The sequence below is a fragment of the Corapipo altera genome, unplaced genomic scaffold (assembly GCF_003945725.1).
Source record: "Corapipo altera isolate COAL_440 unplaced genomic scaffold, ASM394572v1 141, whole genome shotgun sequence".
Classification (NCBI taxonomy): domain Eukaryota; kingdom Metazoa; phylum Chordata; class Aves; order Passeriformes; family Pipridae; genus Corapipo; species Corapipo altera.
Genome location: NW_020884971.1, coordinates 242,290 through 260,039, shown reverse-complemented (window position 1 = coordinate 260,039; position 17,750 = coordinate 242,290). Strand labels below are relative to the sequence as shown.

The 17,750-nt window shown below is 43.2% G+C and overlaps 1 protein-coding gene across 1 annotated transcript in view; it reads right to left on the bottom strand.

Annotated features, from left to right (window-relative positions):
* Nucleotides 1–17,749, bottom strand: part of CMTM4 (CKLF like MARVEL transmembrane domain containing 4) — a gene marked incomplete at its 5' end in the record, with an annotated part of 36,770 nt that extends 19,021 nt beyond the window's left edge. Inside the window, one exon of the mRNA XM_027665154.1 lies at nt 17,717–17,749. Coding sequence (XP_027520955.1) covers nt 17,717–17,749 — 33 coding nt within the window. The remainder of the gene's footprint in view (nt 1–17,716) is intronic.
* Nucleotide 17,750: the final 1 nt, after the last annotated feature.

The following is a 17,750-nucleotide window of genomic DNA, read 5'->3' as shown; positions in this document are numbered from 1 at the left end:
CAACAGCAGAAACAAAAGCAAATCAGTGCACGGTTTTGTGGGTTTGTCCCATTCAACAAAGGGCATTTTAGCAAAATTAACAAGGAGTCTTAACATCAAAGTGGTCAGGACACCCCAGAAAGCAGGAAACCCCTTCAGGCCACTGGTTCAACATGCAAACAGCACCTCAAACATTTTATTCCATTTTCCACTCGTGATATGCTGTTCCAGAACTAGAAGATGGAATGCATTTGTCTACTGGGCCAACCTCAAGCACAATTACATAATATCAATGTCATGTGATTGTGAAAGACATTTCAACAAAGACATTACTTATAATTCACAACCAGCTGAGATCTAAATCAATTCCAAATAGAACAGATTCAGGATCTCCACCAGTCTCCAAAAATGCCTGCCTTTTTCAAGTTTATCATCATCAGTATGCTGTATTTCATATAAAAACATGTTTTATCATTCCCGTATATGACAATAAACCAAGCAGCTCACAGAGGAAGGAAAACCTCCTGGGGCTGCAAACACAAACATGTAACTGGGATAATGGTTGGCGACACCAAATTCAGGAGATATCTTGGCAGAGCTGACACATGCAGACTTTGACAACATAAGAGTTTAATTCACCATTTAGGATAAAATGCAAACTCACTATACTTTAAAAAAGTCTGCCCAGTGGACAAAACTAAACTATATAAAAATAAAACCTCAGTATGAGCTACCACTGAGAGCCACCCCAGAGACACCATTAGATCCCCCTGAGAGCACCACAGAGCACACAACTCACACAGTCTGGGTCAGAGTCCTCCTGAAATACAACTGGGAAAACAAAAACAGTGCCATGGATGGTTTGGGTTTATTGTTTGGGTTTGGGGTTTTTTTCATTTTCCAGGGCAAGCAAAGAAGGCCTTAAGACTGTTTTGTTCTGGGTTTCAGGACAACCACTCCCACCCACCCACTTACATTTTTGAGAAAGAATTCTCTTCTTGTTCTGCCACAATATTCTAATGAGGCTGGAGAAGTCACTTCAATTTGAGGATGTGAAACTAAAGGAGATGTTTTCCTCAGAGCTAAATATTCCGCAATTTAAATGTTTTGTACAAATAAAAGTTTAAAAGATGATAAAAACCATAATAAAAATCAATTTCTGCTAAATCCTTCTTGGCCAACTTCAACGTATGCTTCATCCATTAGTTTGTCTTTGATTCCTATGACAAAACTAACAAAATGAAGATGGATTTTGAAAGAAGTTACAATTTTTGTCACCAACACCAACAGTAATTCTAATTAAAGTATAATATCCCCCCTGCTTCATTTGTCACATACAGTAGCAAATTTAAGTTGAAAAATGGATTAAAACAAAGCAAAACAATTTTAATAAGAAACCTCACACTTGGTTGGAAAGTCTCTCATAGCTCACTGGGCACATGCTCATGAGGAGAGCACATGCCATACTAATTTCTGTCAGCTAACAGAGCAGGGCAATTCCCATCAAACAAATTCTGAATGTATACCCAGTGAGTAAACACTTCAGATTTTAATCTTTGACACTGAATAGCTCCGGAAAAAAAGATCATGCAGTGAAATGGAATATTCAGAAAAGCAGAATCAAAGTATGATTTCAGCAGTGACACACATACAAAAAAACCCTCCTGTTCAGAACACAGCCTGATTTTAAAGTATTAGCATGTAATTAGCATGTCTGTGAACACAAGCCTCATTACTGAAGATGACACTGAATACAATTTTCAAAACGTAAAGCTCTAAAAATCAATCTTAGCAGTTCCAAGCAGGATCAATGTCATGTATTAATGCTAAATATTAGCCAGCAAAACTTTAACTTTCAGATGTTCCAATATAATAAAGTCTCTATTTTTCTTGCCACTATTTTGGATCTATTATGACACTTGTAAACTTTTTATTCTTTTAGCAGAAATTCTTCTGCAATATTCACTAGAAATACTGTAGGACAAGCCCCAACAATAGTAGGTTCATTATCTCAAAACATGAACAGCTCTGAACTGTGCTGCCAACGCGAGGTTGGGTTGGCCAAAATCTCTGGCACCCCAGTGGCTGTGCTGGGCAGCTGGAACTTGGCACGTGGAGTCTCTGGTGTTCTGCTGATAAAAGTCCCACCCTGACTCTTCTCCACACCAGACAGCACTGCTTCTTCAAGGCCAACACACCATCGTGCCTATCAAAGCTCAAAAAAGATCAAAGGGTTTCTTGCATCCAGCATTAGAAACTAATTATGTGCTGAAGAGGCACTTGGAGCAATGAACTCTAATAATCATGTGATATTTACATATTCCCAGGCTCTGAATTAATAAACTCCAGAGCAACTCTACCTTTAGAGTTCATTTTATCCCTTAAGAAACTATAAAACACATTTACCTGTGACACACCCTTGTTGGTTGTGTACACCTAGGTTTGACTTAATTAAACCATTTCTGATGCAAGGAAAGATGTGCCATCAGTTTAACCACGTCCAGCAGCACCAGGGGACAGTGGTCTGGGGTCTGCTGATCTGCTCAGCAGAGGCTGGGAGAAAACCTCAACTCTCCTCTCTGCTGGAGATCCTGGCTCCAAAGCAGAGGCTGTTCTGGAATATGCCCAGTGACTGACCCTGCACAGAACATTATCACCGAGGGCACTGCACACCTGAACACCTCCCAGCCAGGGGACAGGGAGGGGACAACACTCCCACACACACAGTTTGCTTCTAACACTTTGGTACTTCAAGTAAGATTCCAACTAAATGTGTTACTGTTTTTCTTGCAATAAAAATACATCTCACCCCTCTCAAAGATTATCCACCCTGCCAGTGTTACAGTGCTTTCTGTTACCTGCCCATTATTTGTATGACAACAAAGCTCTGAAAAAAAATGAAATCCAAATTAACCACTACATCAGAAAAAAGCCACCTTCTCACAGAAACTTCCCTTTTCCTAATCACTATAAAAATCTCAGGTCTTCAATACAAAATCCTTTCCCTTTGAAACATCAGGTAATCTTGTTCTCCTACACATTTATGAACTTGCCAGCAGCATCCTTCCAATTAACTACAAGTAATACGAATCTGCTATTAAAACATACCAGTTCCACTTTCACTGACCATTCCCTCAGAGATTAATCTAATTTTGTTTTTAATAAAGAAGCAAATCACTCTGAACACATGAAATGAAAGTGATTCTACAACCCCGCGACTTACTCAGAGAGCTACAACACTTGAAAGTGTTGTGTAAATGCTGTCACTTGAGCCAAAGCAGCTTGTCAAAGGTCACAGCCCAGCCAGTGAGCAAGTTCATTGAAAAAAAAAAGAAAAAAAAAAGAAAAAAAGAATGTGTTACCATTTATTTTCTCGGTATTTTTAAATTTATGAAACAAGTCATTTATGAGACAGGGTACACAGGTGAGGCAGTGAATTAACACAGTTCTGCCACCCACATACCCCTTATGACACGGCCACAGAGCAGACTGAGGTGCCCCAGAATGTCCCACTGCAAACTGCAGACACACCAAAATTCAGGCTTGGGCTCAGCTCCCCCACCCTATTTTCTGAGGGACTTCAGTGCAGGTTCAGTGCTCATTTTCTCCTGTTCCCACACAGATCTTTGTAACTATAATGAAAACACCTCCTTTCTCACCTGTGTTTACCTCCACTCCCTGTCTGACCACCCATCAGTGCCCACCAAACAGGCTCATCTACACACAGCTCACATCTCACCAAGGCTCAAAGACCTAAAAAGTCACTTCTCCAGAGCTTCCTACGCTCTTCCCTCTGCAACACCACACATTCAAGATAAAACTGGTGCCATGCTGGCTACACACACTGCCCTGGGAAGAGCAAGGAAGGACCAGGACCCTCCAGCCCCCAGGAAGCCCCCACGCTCCATCCAGAGTGGCACTGGCCCGGGTGACAGGCACAGAGCTACAGCAGAGAGACCCCTCCACTGCTAAAGCTCTGCCCTTGCTTTGGAACACTCAAGAAACCAAGACCCAGGATCCTGTGTCTGCCTCCCACCACTGCAGTTCCAACACTAGCTAAAAAAATCAGAAACCCAAAGAAACAGCATCGTATCAGAGCACAGGCCTCAGCCAACAGAACACTGCCATTTGTCCAACACGGGAGACAACCCCCCCATTTTCAAATCACACGTCTTTTCATAGTTCAGGGTGATGAGATTTGACAAGTTTTTCCACAAGCAGAAGTTTCAAGGTTGGTTTACCAAGGAAAAACGAGAAGTTGAACGTCGTGGAGATCTCCTCTTACATGAATTACTGCTCTCTCCCACAAATAACACAGCTACAGTTTTCTCGGGCCCAGGCAACCAAGCTAGTTTTCTCTGACGGATAAAACAAACCTTTTCATCAGTTTTTCTCCACACCAAATACTTTGGAGAGCTTTCTATTTCACCCCAATTCTTCCAATACCCTAAGATTTGTATAGCACTCTTCTATTACTGTATTTCTCTTTTTAACATTTGCTTTTGGTTTCTCTTCTACTTCCACTCTTCTTGAAGTAACTCCAGTGGATATTGCATCAGAACACAACTTTGTTGTGATGGAAACATCTGCTCACTGCACTGGATGCTCAGCTCCATGCAGGCATCCTGGGCTCCCTGCAGTGTCACCTTTGTCCTGAACAAAGAGATGAAGGAGTGTGGTCACCAAAGCAGGACCCCAAAGAACGGGGTAAGCTCAGGATAAGCTGAGCTGGGTGTGCCCAGTGTGTGAGTGCAGCTCCAGCTCTGGGACAGAGCAAACACATCCTGCCCTTCATCCACCACCACAGAACCAAAGGCAGAAGGAAAAACCTCCAAGCAGAGGAATAAGGATGAGATGTATTTCCCAGTAATGACTTTCTGTGCTTTTAGCCTCGAATAAACTGGCAAACTGTCACCCAGTGTTATGTTTGGGATGTCTGGCACTGCCAAGGTAACTCAGGCACAGTGCAAGGCTCTGGCACTTGTATCAAACAGCACTGAGCCCCCAGTGCTGCTCACTAGAAGAGAAACAGCCCCTCACTGGAGGGGGAGGAAGAGACCACAATTTGGGGCCATGGAATTCCTAAAAGAGAGCCTCTACACTGGGATCCAATGTCCTTAAAGTCAGCCACATTAGACTCCTACCGTGGCTGTATCCATCTAAGCTTTCCTGCAAATTCCCCTGGAGAAGGGCCCTTAATGAAGAAATCATCTGCCCCGGGGCTCTGTAAATGGCTCATATTTACATCACTTTCTTGGCAACACAGGCACATCAGACATAAAACACCACATCTCCCCAAAATGGACAAAATGTGTTGTGACAGGCACCAACCCTGAAAAAAGAGCTTTTAGGAGGTTGCTAACGGTGTATTTTTCCTGTCAGAATATGCTGTGTTATGTTTTTCAAGAAAATAATCAAAGAACTTTGCACTCAAAAAAAAAGACAGTTCTGCAATGAAAACAAAGTCAAAAATGAGTTTTCCTGTTTATCTAAAACATTACCACAGAAAGCCTTATTGTGTGGTTAAATGATATAATTATGCATGATTTCCAAAAAACCACAAAATGGTCAGCATTTTTTCTGCCTGAAAAACACCCACAGAATTTTAGGAAGAATGTCACACTACCAAGACATTTTTACATCCAGACTGTTTAAATTAATGGTACAGAAGAATACACATGCAGAAAATAGGGAAGAAATATATTGCTTTTACACCACTTAAAGTATCTGAAGACATTAGACTTTCTTGAATTAAAATCGAGATTTATTGTTCTCATTTACTTGGCCCAGCAGTCCCAACTTTATGCATGAAACCAAGTGGGTCTCATTCCTTGCAAAGCACACGCATTTCCCACATCTAAAACAGCTGGCACAGATATGAATATTTGGGATCATATGGCTTAAACCAGTCCTGCTCCTCCTGCAGGAAACCATCCTTTACCCTAAGCAGGAGAATGACTGATTTCCCGCCTGCTCCCAGTCTGCATCCTCAGGACTAAATGAAATGTGCTATTAACTCTGGTAATAGGACTGCAAGGAGCCTTAAATCACAAAGGAGCATTGAACTTTCCTCACAAGATAGAAAGTTTAGGAAAACAACGCTTACCAGAGAGGGAAGCTTAAGCACCATCCATGATTCAGCACCCTGGATAAACTAAATTGCGCTCTAATGGCACAAATACAACACTGAACAAATCCACAGAAATTCAACCAGGCCTCCCAATCCAACTCTCATCCAGTTTTGGTCGTGGTGGTAGAAGTAACAGCAAAAAATTCGGATTTCAGTTCTTCATTGCACCTCTGGTGCTGCAAAGTGTGCATTATTTCTTAGTTCACATTTGGCCGCAACATGGCAAGACTTCAGCACATTAAATATTGTGGAATCTTTACTAAATTAGCTGATCTTTAGCCACCTCCAGCAGTTTTCTATAATCCTTGATTCTGCTACTGCCTCTCAATTTAGGCAAAAAGACCAATTCTAAATACAGAACATACTGCTGAGCCCAGAAACAGTTTGAGGGTGTACTGGGAGAAAGGGTCGTGTTTGGGAATGAGGGTAATCAACACTCAAAGCTCACACAATGGCACGAGAGTTGTTTTGAAACATTAAGGACACCAAAACCCATGCTTATTCTAAAAACCAAAATAATTAACTGGACTGAACCAAACAGAAGAGATTCTCAATTGGTTAATAAAACAGAAATGCATCAGTTCTAAAAGTGAGCTTAATCACAGGATCTAGAGCAAAAAACCAGCTACAGACACGAGGTGGTGACTTATTTCCTGCCAACTATGCACTAGTGCAGTGTTTCACTTATTGCTTGGACACACTTATACAACAAACATTCTTATCTGCTAGATAAATGTAAAACCAATTGCACTTCAAATATCATTAAACACATGGTAAGTTTTAACAGAAAAAAACATAGTTCTTCCTTACAAAAAAAAAAAAAAAAAAAAAACAACCAAACAAACAAAACCCAAACAAAAATCTCACTCTGATTGAGGTGTATTTCGGGTTTTATCCAACAAGCAGATGACCAAAAGAGCCACAGAACAGAATCTAAGGCACATTGCAAGGAGGTATTTGTTTTAGGCACACAACATTTCCTCACAGAATCCTGAGGGTCATTCAAATATACCTTCCAGAGCAGACAAAAAAAGAATGTAACATGCCACCTGTTCCAGAAACAAAAGACCACCAGCAGTTAGTTTTTAGCAACCCCACCCTACAGGAAGGTTCATCTGAAGACCATACAGAGCCATCCTTTAAACAAAGGCAAGCAAAACATGCAAAACAAAACTGGTTTCTCCCACCAATTCCTCTCCACAGGAACCTGTGCCTCCAGTCCCCAGAAACTCCAATTCATGTGTAGCATAAATCAAAGTATTTTCATAAGCAGCAGGTCCTTCAAGACAATAATGAACAGAATTCCAACATACCCAGTTCCACATTTCTAACTTTCCCATTCATATGCTGCATGAATCACTTCATTCCTGAGCAACCCAGTGAAATGAAGAGCTCATGAATGGAAAGGTTTACTCTGTATCTACAGTACACTGAATTGTGCCAAGGGCACAGTGAGTGCTCAGCAGACAACTATAGGAAGCAGATGGTTCTTCCCCCCCTTTTCACCACATCCTGATTTTTGAGGCTTAATCCTCCCATCCATTGTCTCAGTCATTGTGACAGACATCTGCAGGCACAGTTTGTTACAGCCACCTCTAATTCCCAAACACCACGAGCTCGTCTGTCCAACACGGCAGGTTCCTCACAGGCAGCTGCAGCTCCCAAAAGTCCCACCATACAAACAGTGCCCCGGCGTGCTGGTGAAAACCATCGTTAAACCCTGCACATCACAAAACAGGGGAAATTCTTAAACAGTAAGACTACCCTACTCAGTTTCTTCAAGTACAATTTTAGCACCATTTGATCAGCATTTCTAGCTCATGTTCTTAGACAGATAGGGAAAAACAGGGTAAAAAACCCATCATGCATTTGGTGCTGCACTGAATATAATTTTGTATATATTTAGTCATCTGCATCTTCCTCAGCCACTGCTGCAAGTAGTGGGGGCAGAAAGGAGAATAAAATATTTTGCCATTAGTCTCATTTGCTGCTATTCCTACTCGTGCTTTACTACAACAGTAACACGGAGTAAACACTGACTACAGGCGGCAAAATGGGGAATAAATGTTGCTTAACTACTGAGTTCAAGTTAGTAACGAAGGCAGGGGAAAAAACAGCTTCCTTAAAAATCCTTGGCAATCCTTGTTACTCTTACAGACTGATTTAATCATGTCACTGAAGCCACCAGGTCTGCATAAGCATTTAGGAGCTGTTGATAACAACTCTGTGGGATGCTCATGTCCAGGAGAGGTGCTTCCCTGTACAACATCCAACTTGCCATCCCCAACCTTCCAGCAAGGCTGAAGTGCCCCCTCCAGTCCATTTCCTGGCATCTTCTATTGAATCAAGTTGTAAGAACTCATATCTCACCATATCTTTGCTATTTAACCAAAGTGGGGAGATACAGTGACCCTGTTTTGTCCTGAGGCTGCACACACATGTTCTGTGTGACACACACATGCTCTCTGCACAAAGTCACTGAGATTGTGTCTGTATGATGTTGAAATAAAATAATTTTAAAAAAAAGCTATTGCTTCATTCATGAGAATTCTCTACTCAGCTCTTAAAAACAGAGAAAAATCAACACTTCTGATCTGGCTTTGTGTTCCCATTCACGTTCACAGCCCAGTCTGTGCTGGAAACCTGGCTAGTCAAAACAATATTAAAATACAGGACTGAAAATCTGGTAACAAGCAGTCAGATAAATTAAATAATGTATTAGTTTTAAGAAGTAAATGTGTACTCACACAATTTGTCAGGTATTTGATCTGCACAGCCTCTAGGTTAACAAGCCTATTTGGTTCCTTTAAAAAGCAAAAGTTCTGTTTTAACACTATCAGAATCAGTGCATACCCTTTAAAACCCCATTTAATCTCAATTATGAGTACACATCAAACATCCCACAAATACTAAAACAAGAAAGGAATTTTAATGAGAAAACAATCAAGAACTTAAAGTAGTCCTGAGGAATCCGTGGAAGTTTTTTGGGTTTTTGTTGGAAGGAAATGGTGCAAAACGTCCTTGCAATCCCAATGTTCCCAAGATTGCAATCCGAAGGCCCCCTTAGATGCCATGCCTTAAAAGGCAAAAAGAGTCTAGACATGCTGGTAAAACAGAACATTAAAAAAAGAGATGTAGGCCAGCACATGAAAGAGCCCTGCCAGCTGTCCCGGGAACAGTGAAACCTCCAGCCCTGTTTACACACTCTGAGAAGGGAGATACAGCAGGAACCCAACCAAGGGAGAAAGAGCTCCCAAACCCTCACTGCATAACTGCCAACCCACCTACTCGGATTTTATAACTCCAGAACAGCTCTGCAGACTGCAAACAACCGGGCAAGCTGCACACGGGGCTGTAAAATGTTGTTAACACCACAAAAGCCTCTGCCCTCACCTCCTCATCACTGCTCCCACTGCACAGCCACCAGGAACTGCAGAGACTCAGCACCACGAGGACTCCTGAACTGCACTTTGCCCAAAATAACTTTAAAATGTTACTAAGCGATAATGGCATATAAAATTTAAGTATTGCAGTGCTTAATAAAAGGTTTCATCTACATTAGATAAAAAGTTTCTAAATGCAACAATTAGTTTCTTTTAGGAGAGCATGTGATCAAACAACTAAATTTCTTCACAATATTCAAGTGGTAATTTCAGCTTCTAGCATGAAAATAATTTCCTAAGACAGAAGTTACTCAAGCTTATGAAAGACTTGTAGAGCTTAAGCATTTCATAACATTCCCAACCACGCTCGTTGCTTTCCTGCATGAGCATTTCAGTTTAAAAATGTACAAAAGTAGAGAAACTTCCTAATATGGAAATGGTTGTAGTCAATTCATACAGTAATTTGGAAAAAACCTGCCAGACCTGTTCTGAGCAGTGCTGTATCACTGGCACATTTACAGTCTGAAAATAACAACGTTTGGCTTCAGTGGAAGTTCCAGCAGAAGCATCACCATATGCAGCTCCAGACACAGCACAGGACGTGTTTCTACACTGGCCGGGGGATACTGGGCTTTTAAACTGTCCTGTAATTAAAGAAACAACCACAAACCAGTTCAGCTCACCTTCAACCTGAACACTGTCAATGTACATACCAGCCACAGAAAACTTTAAGACGTGTCAAGCATCAACACCTGAATATCAAGGTACATATTAAAAAAAGTTTAACTGAAACACTTGTCTAGGTAAAAACATTTCTTCCCCAAGCTAAGGCATTAAGCACCAGAGCCTTAATTACAATTCATTAAACAGAACAGTCAGAAATCTGACACTCTGAGGTACAGCTTCCAGTTTAATTTGCACTGAGTGAGATTAGAACAGCAGAAGTTCCTCTGCTTTCCTGAACCCACCTTGGGGACAGTTTGGGCTACACCAGCTCTAACACCTCTTTGCCCATAGTCAGTAATATTTCTGACCCATCTTTTCTCCTCTCATGATTGTATGTTCTTGTACCTATTCTACAAGTTGGTGTTATCCACCCCTTGCTTCTCTTCTAACCCCATCCTGGAGCTGATGGTCCAAGTTCCAGAGAAACCTAAACATTATTTCCATGGTTTGGAAGCAACTGACTACACAGATCATCTGAGAATTAGGTGACTTTTGTTTTAAAGGGGAAAGCACTTTTTTAATGCAGATCTAATAAGTGGCACAGAGGAACAGCAGCTGACCCACTGTTAAAATGTCTCTTCACTGGGCACCTCATTCTCTTTGTACACAAAATCTCAGTACAACATTATCTGCTGAGGTCTAGGCAGATGTTTCTGAAATGCAATTCTGAGCACAGGACGATGGCTGCTGAAAAGGGTGCAAGTTGATTTGACAAAACTGTGCATTCACCCTCATCAGAAGTCACAGATTCCTCCTATACTGGTAACATTACAAGCAAAACACAGCCTCTTAGATTTCTAGTCCTTGTCTTATCTCAAGATGATAATTAAACCATGAGGGAGCCTCAACAACAGAGGACATCATCAGAAAGATTGCGAGTGATGAAGGGAGCTTTCCAAATATTAACACCATTAGAACTAGATTAGTGTAGTGCATCTATTACCATTACATTGGTTCATAATGGGAGGAAAAAAATACAGCATACTTTGTACAGAAATCATAGAACTTTCTTCTGAAAGCAGAATTTGAAACATTTCACCATCTTGGAGAAAAATTTCTACCAGGAATTTGGAGTTTACTGACAGTAGGACACCAGCCCATGGCCAGATGGTAGTTAAGACACATCATGAAAGAAACCAAAACCTAATCACCTTTCTGTGGGAAGACAACCACAGTCATTTCTTTAGTTGTACACAGAAACAATAAAAAAGTAAAGCCAAACAGAATAATCTCCTCATTCTTCCCTGGCAAATGGCAGGATAAAAATACCATCACGCAGCAAAGCAGACCCACAACACTTAAAGAGAAACCTTTCTGAAGGGAAATCAGGAGTTTCAGAGACACTGAAGGGACATGGGTTACCTCCAGAGAATTTCTAAGCATATTTGTGCATTACAAATGTGATCCTTTTAATCCTATATTATAAAAGCCTTTTCCTAAGGCCAAATGCCAAAGATCACCTGTATCTGCTGTCACATTCAACATCAACTTAACAGGCAGCTACAAATACCACTGAGAATCAAAGTTCAGTATATGACACACAAAAATCACAAGGATTTCTCACACAAACACATATTTATTGTTTGGAATCTATAAAAGAATAAAAGCAGGATGACACAGTTAATCACAGAATGACTATAAATTACCAATGCAATCCTAGGATGAAAGAGGAGGCTTGAGAAGTGACAATATCATCCACACGGGTAAGACACACCTGAACAGTCCCCTCCTCCTGAGAAACCATCCCCTCACTCAGGTGGGTGGGGCAAGGAAGGGTATCTTGATGGTCCCAAGAGCAGACAGTCCCTCTCAGCAGAGTCCAAATCACTCTGTCCTGCCTTGTGCAGCAACGTGAAGGCTGAGGGCAAACACTGCTTCCAATGCCCAAGGAAGTAAGGAGCAGGTGTGGAAGTGGCAATGTCAGCACAAGAACAAATATCTATAAATTTGCTAGAACTAAGTTCACACCAAAAACCAGGAAGGTTTCTGTACCTCCAAAGTGCAGAATAAATGGACAAAAGCTAACTTTAAGGTGAAACCTGTGGACAAAAAGGGCAGGTATAGGGCTGCCTGGGGCCCAAAGCTGCCCTAGAAGCTCAGACGTGTCCTGCAGTGCTCTGCCTGCACTGAGAGCTTCACAGCAAGGACCCACTGACTGCCCTGGGCTGACTGAGCACAGACTGTCCCCTCCTGCCCTCTGTCACACACCCAGACCAAACCCCTGCAGCCCAGGTAACACCCCACTGACACAAACCCAAACCTCACAGCAACCAGTGCAAAAGCAATCTCAATTTACTCACACCGATTCAGTGGCCAGCTGCCACTTCTCTGATTTACAGAATGCACCCAGCCCCCTGCTCCAGCCACCATTCCCAGTCAGGAATCACAGTGCTGGGAGACCCAGGGGAATGGAGCAGGGAAGTCAGACATGCCCTACAATGTGACACATCAGACATGGGGGCGAGCTTGAGGGCTCCATCTAATCCTCCCCTCCACACGTGATCAGAGTGAGATGCTGAGCTGAAGGCACCAGAAGGCAGAGATAATTAAATATGAGATTACTGAACACCTCATAGCAGCTTTCAACCAGATTCTACCAGTTAGCAATTAGCTTACTCCTTGGAACATAGATGTTATTACTCTAATTTTCTAATATAATTAACAATGAGAATTCTCAACAGTCTTATAACCCATGTAGAGGTGTATTGCTGACTTTTGAATTTTGTTTTCTCCATTGCAACAGAACCTGATAGCAAAGAGTTTTACTGTAGTCCTGGCCTCAGCAACCAACTTTTGAATCTGGAAATGTATAATGACAGTAAGCCACAAAACAACTTTTTCCAAGTCTCCACCAATGAAGATGGAACTTTTTATTCTGAAAATTGTGAACATATGAACTGTTATTCCCACCAGATTTCACTCAGCTCAGACTCCTGCCTCCCCTGACAGGCAACATCATATGCTATAGACAACAGGACAAGAGCAAGCACGGAGTGATCCTTCCCAGGGCACTCAGCAGCAGCTCACAGACCTCCCAGGCTGCAGAATTATCTTCTTTAAAAGGAATCTCAGATGGATTTCTGCAGCATTTGGAGCAAACACTTGCAGACAGCAGTGTCTGGGGCTGTCTGAGCCCCAGCAGCCATCACTAACCACTGCATACAGGCTACAGGCTTTCCATCTTCTGCTCCTGCCACCAGGAGGTTGCTCTGTGATGCCACTGCTCCAGTTAAACCATCCCTAACCCCCACCACTGCAGGAACTGGCCAGGACAACCTTCCACATTAACTGGCCCAGCTGTTAAAGGGGATACATGTTACTTTAAATCAAGTGTCTGTGCAAACCTGGCAGGATCCTGGTGAGAACCAATGGGGCTCCCAACAGGATCCTGCCTGTTTCCTCATAACTCACCTGCTGTCCTCAGGAACAGCCCACTCACAGCTACAGCTCCCAGAGAAACTGAGCAGCAGGGAATATTCTCATGGCTCACCACGGGAATTCCAGTGGGAAATACATCTAGACCCAATTTTAATGACATTAAGACCCTTGAAGGTGCAGAATTACAACAAGCAAGAAAAAAACAATAATGTATTTAAAACAGCTGAAGAGAAAACTAAAATGAAGGGAGGGGGAAAGAAAGCAGGCAATCTCATCTAAAGTGAAACTATTCCCAGCAAAGAGGAGGTACCTGCCAACCAGCCTGTCTCCTTTGGATGACAGCAATGGGCCCCTCCTGATTCCTCACACAGTAAACACCTTTCTTCAGCAAGACCACTAAGGAAAGGGAGGGACTGTCCTTAGGAAGTTCAAGGGAATGGGGGGAAAGTACTGAAATAAAAGAAATCATTTGAGAATATTCATAGCAAAGTTCCAGTGATATCCATTTGATTACTGTGTAATAGTCTCCATGGGAAGTATTAAAGCCATCAAAAGCATGAGAAACAAATTCATGCCAGAGAGTAATAAGAATAAACCCTAAAGAGCATTCCTGCTCTGCTCCCCAAGGGCAGCTGTCTGCTCTCTCACACCTTCCACAGGGTAAGGTACTACTCCATTTAAATGCTGGAAAGTCAGCTGAGACAGTTTTCCCCAAAGGAAAAACACCTCTTTGGTCAGCACACAAGTGGACTGGCTTCTCCCTGACTTTCATTGCTAGTTCAGACTCTCATTAAAATAAAAAGGCACAAAACAAACAGCAGAGCTCCAAGCTACTTTAAGTCTTCCCCACCCTTCATTTCCTTTTGTGTTGTTCACTTCCCACCTGTCCAATGACCCCCATCAGGTGTCTCAGCCACCCCAGGGCCCTGAACACTTCTTTGCTGAGATGGTCCAACACTCACCATCTTCCTTCAAGCTGCTGCTTTAAAAGAGGCTGCATGCCCAGTTCCAGTAGATCCCAATAAACACACACACAGCTATTTCAACAGAACAGCAAGACACAGGCAAGAGAGCTCCTTCTCAAAAAGCTCACCCACCTAAATATAACATTTTCAAAAAGAGGGAAAGGGTTCAACACTAAGCTGTTCCACATGGCCCTTTCCCTCAGTGTCCCTCACATGGCTATTCCTGACCACTGGCAGGCAGATCCAAGGACTGTGAACTGTTCAGCTCGGCCATGAAGAGGAGTAAGAAGCCCTAAATCATAGAGTTTTCTCAGTCTGCAGACCCAATCTAAACAAAAAACAGAATGCTGTTCAACCCTTCCTGGGAGTCAAGGGAAAGGAAGCCAAACCAGGCTCAGAAATAAGCTGCACAATACTACACACGAAACATTATCATAACCCATTATGTTGGTGCCCCTTTAAAGGACACTTTAGGGTATATTCTGTTGAAATGTTAATAAATGAGTTTAAACCACTGTCCCCTCTAGCAGCACTTAAATTACTCCATACACCTCAAATGTCATACTGCTTTCCCTCTTGTAACAGCTCCTTTATTTGAATCAATAAAGAGAAATCTACAACAAAATAAAAGAACCCTACACCTATTTTCCTATTTTCCATGATGTGGGTTTTCCCTCCTTCTCTGTTCCTTCCACTTCTGACAGTCAAACATGGGCCTCTGGAAGAAGAGCCATCCAAGCCACAATGTCCAAGAGTTATCCTTCACACACAGCACCACTGGCCAGTTTGTGGAAAGCCCTTCAACCCAAGATTAGAACAAACTGCAATGTTTGCCTTGAGCTGATACTTTCGCCTGCCAATCACTTATGTATTTTAAGACAAATCCTGATGCTAAATGAAGCACATGCATTGTAATCTTTCCTGTAACATTCTTTTTACTAGAATATATTTAGAGCTCTTTTATCTCGACCAATACTTGTCTTTTTTTCTTTGTGTGCAACAAAGGGAGTTCCTCCTTGTTCTTAAGAGATAGAGTTCTACACAATGGACTTTGATACATTTCAGTTCCTACACAGTATTTTTGCAAAGGTATTATTAAACATTATAATTAAAATAATTATACTTGGCAAATAAGCAACTGTGGAACGTGCTCCCTCTTCTTTCTTTTCCAGCACTGCTCAGTTTTCTACTGGTTTGCTGCTCTACCAGTCATTACCAGGAATTGGATGGGGCTGCTTTTGAGGACAACTGTGCAGAAACTAAAGGTGTTGAGCTGGTGCACAGGCTTCCACCCTACAGTAGCTAATTTAATTTCTCATTAACTTCTGACCCTCTGGACTCGTCCGCTCCGTAGGAACCATGTGCAATAGCTCAGCTCACTTTAATAACAGGGCACAAAACATGACTCAGTTCCCCTGAAGACACTGCTGTGCACTCATCATCTTCCTAACAACATCCTGGGAGCAGCAAAGTCTTTATCCAAAGAGAAGAAAACCTCTGTAACTCCAGCACACTGTGGTTTCCCCTTTGTCTTTCCTTACATCACTTAAAAACTTATGAGGTCTACTTCATGCATCTTTGGAATTTGTTCCAAGCAAGTCAGAGTTTAACAATACAGGATTCACTTACAATCAGTAATTGCTCATTTTAATGACAAGTTTTCAACATGACTTGCCACAGTTATTAGTGTACTACAGAAAGGATCTGCAGTAGGAACTGAAACAAAAATCCCCAGGGCAGATTATTTCAGTGTATTAGGCAGCACCACCCCAGGATTTCTACCACATGGCCAGTTTTTCACAGTTCAAAGACAGGTAGATGTTGCACAGTGATGACAGATCCTTTGGCTCCAGTCCTGAACACACACAATGCAAACACTGCTGTTCCCTGTTGTTTGACTACTGGGGTAACACGCTCGTTGCTACCACTCGCAGACCACAGATTCTATTCTGCACTGAGGAGACGAGAAAAAAACAAATCACACTTCCAGATTCTGGATTCGACTGGGTATTCATAAAAACTGATCACACGTTCATCACCACAGTCCCCTATAACCTTATGGCACAGCTGAAGCAAGGACATTTTCAATGTGTTTTACACCAAACCTGCATGTGCAAGCTTTGCCTTGTGCTAACCAGCTGTGGTTTTAAATGCTGGAGTTACATGCATGAAATATTAAAATGTTTCTGCCATCACAGTCCTCAAAGAACTCATCCATTTTAAGTTAAAACTGCAAGAAGTTTCTTAAAAATTTATTTCAAACTTACTGCCATTTTCAAGAAACACCTATTTTCAAACATCCCGAACAACACCTTTGTTGGTTTGAAAAATATTAACATCAAAGTGACTCGGAAAACGGATCAGATAAAGGCAAACATCAGCATCAGCACCACGAAAACTGCCGAAACACTTGGGTGTCACTGGACGTTTCACTGCCCCCAGAGCTGCCGGGGCTCCCTCGAACTGACCAGCTCAGGTGTCCCGAAGCACAGGAACAAACACGGCTCACGGCTCATTTCACAATACGAACACGCACGTCTCATGTTCGGGGTTTTTTGAAGGGTTTATTTCCTTTTACTCGGTGCACTTAGAACTCCAGCCTGTTACGGCAGCAGGGAAGCGAATGCCGTGTGAGCTCCAAGTGGATCCAAGGACAACCCGCGCCCGCCGCGGGGACCCGGGGACCCTCACCCGGGGACCCTCACCCGGGCAGGGCCGGGCGGTGCCTCCGGACACTGCGACGCCCCTCCACAGTGCGAGAAGGGTCAGTATTTACTGCCGAGAAGTTGCCTCTGCAGTTCCCTGCCCTGTACAACCCCCGCGGCGGCGGGTCCGTGTAACCCGCCCGTGACCAGGGGCACACACGGTGTGCGGTGTGTTCCTGCAGCGCCCGGCCGAGCGGCTGGGCCTGCCCCGCACCCCGGGCCTGCCCCGCACCCCGGGCCTGCACCGCACCCCGGGCCTGCCCCGCACCCCGGGCCTGCCCCGCACCCGGACCCGCGGCAGGACCGGACCGACCCCGGGCAGACCCCGGACCGACCCCGGACCGACCCCGGACCGACCCCGGGCAGACCCGACCCGCCCGGGCGGGTCCCTGAGGGGAGTTCTCGCATCTCCCCTTCCCGGGGCCCTCCCGCTGCCCGGGCCGTACTCACCACCTCGGGCACCTTCCCCCTGCCCAGGGTGCCC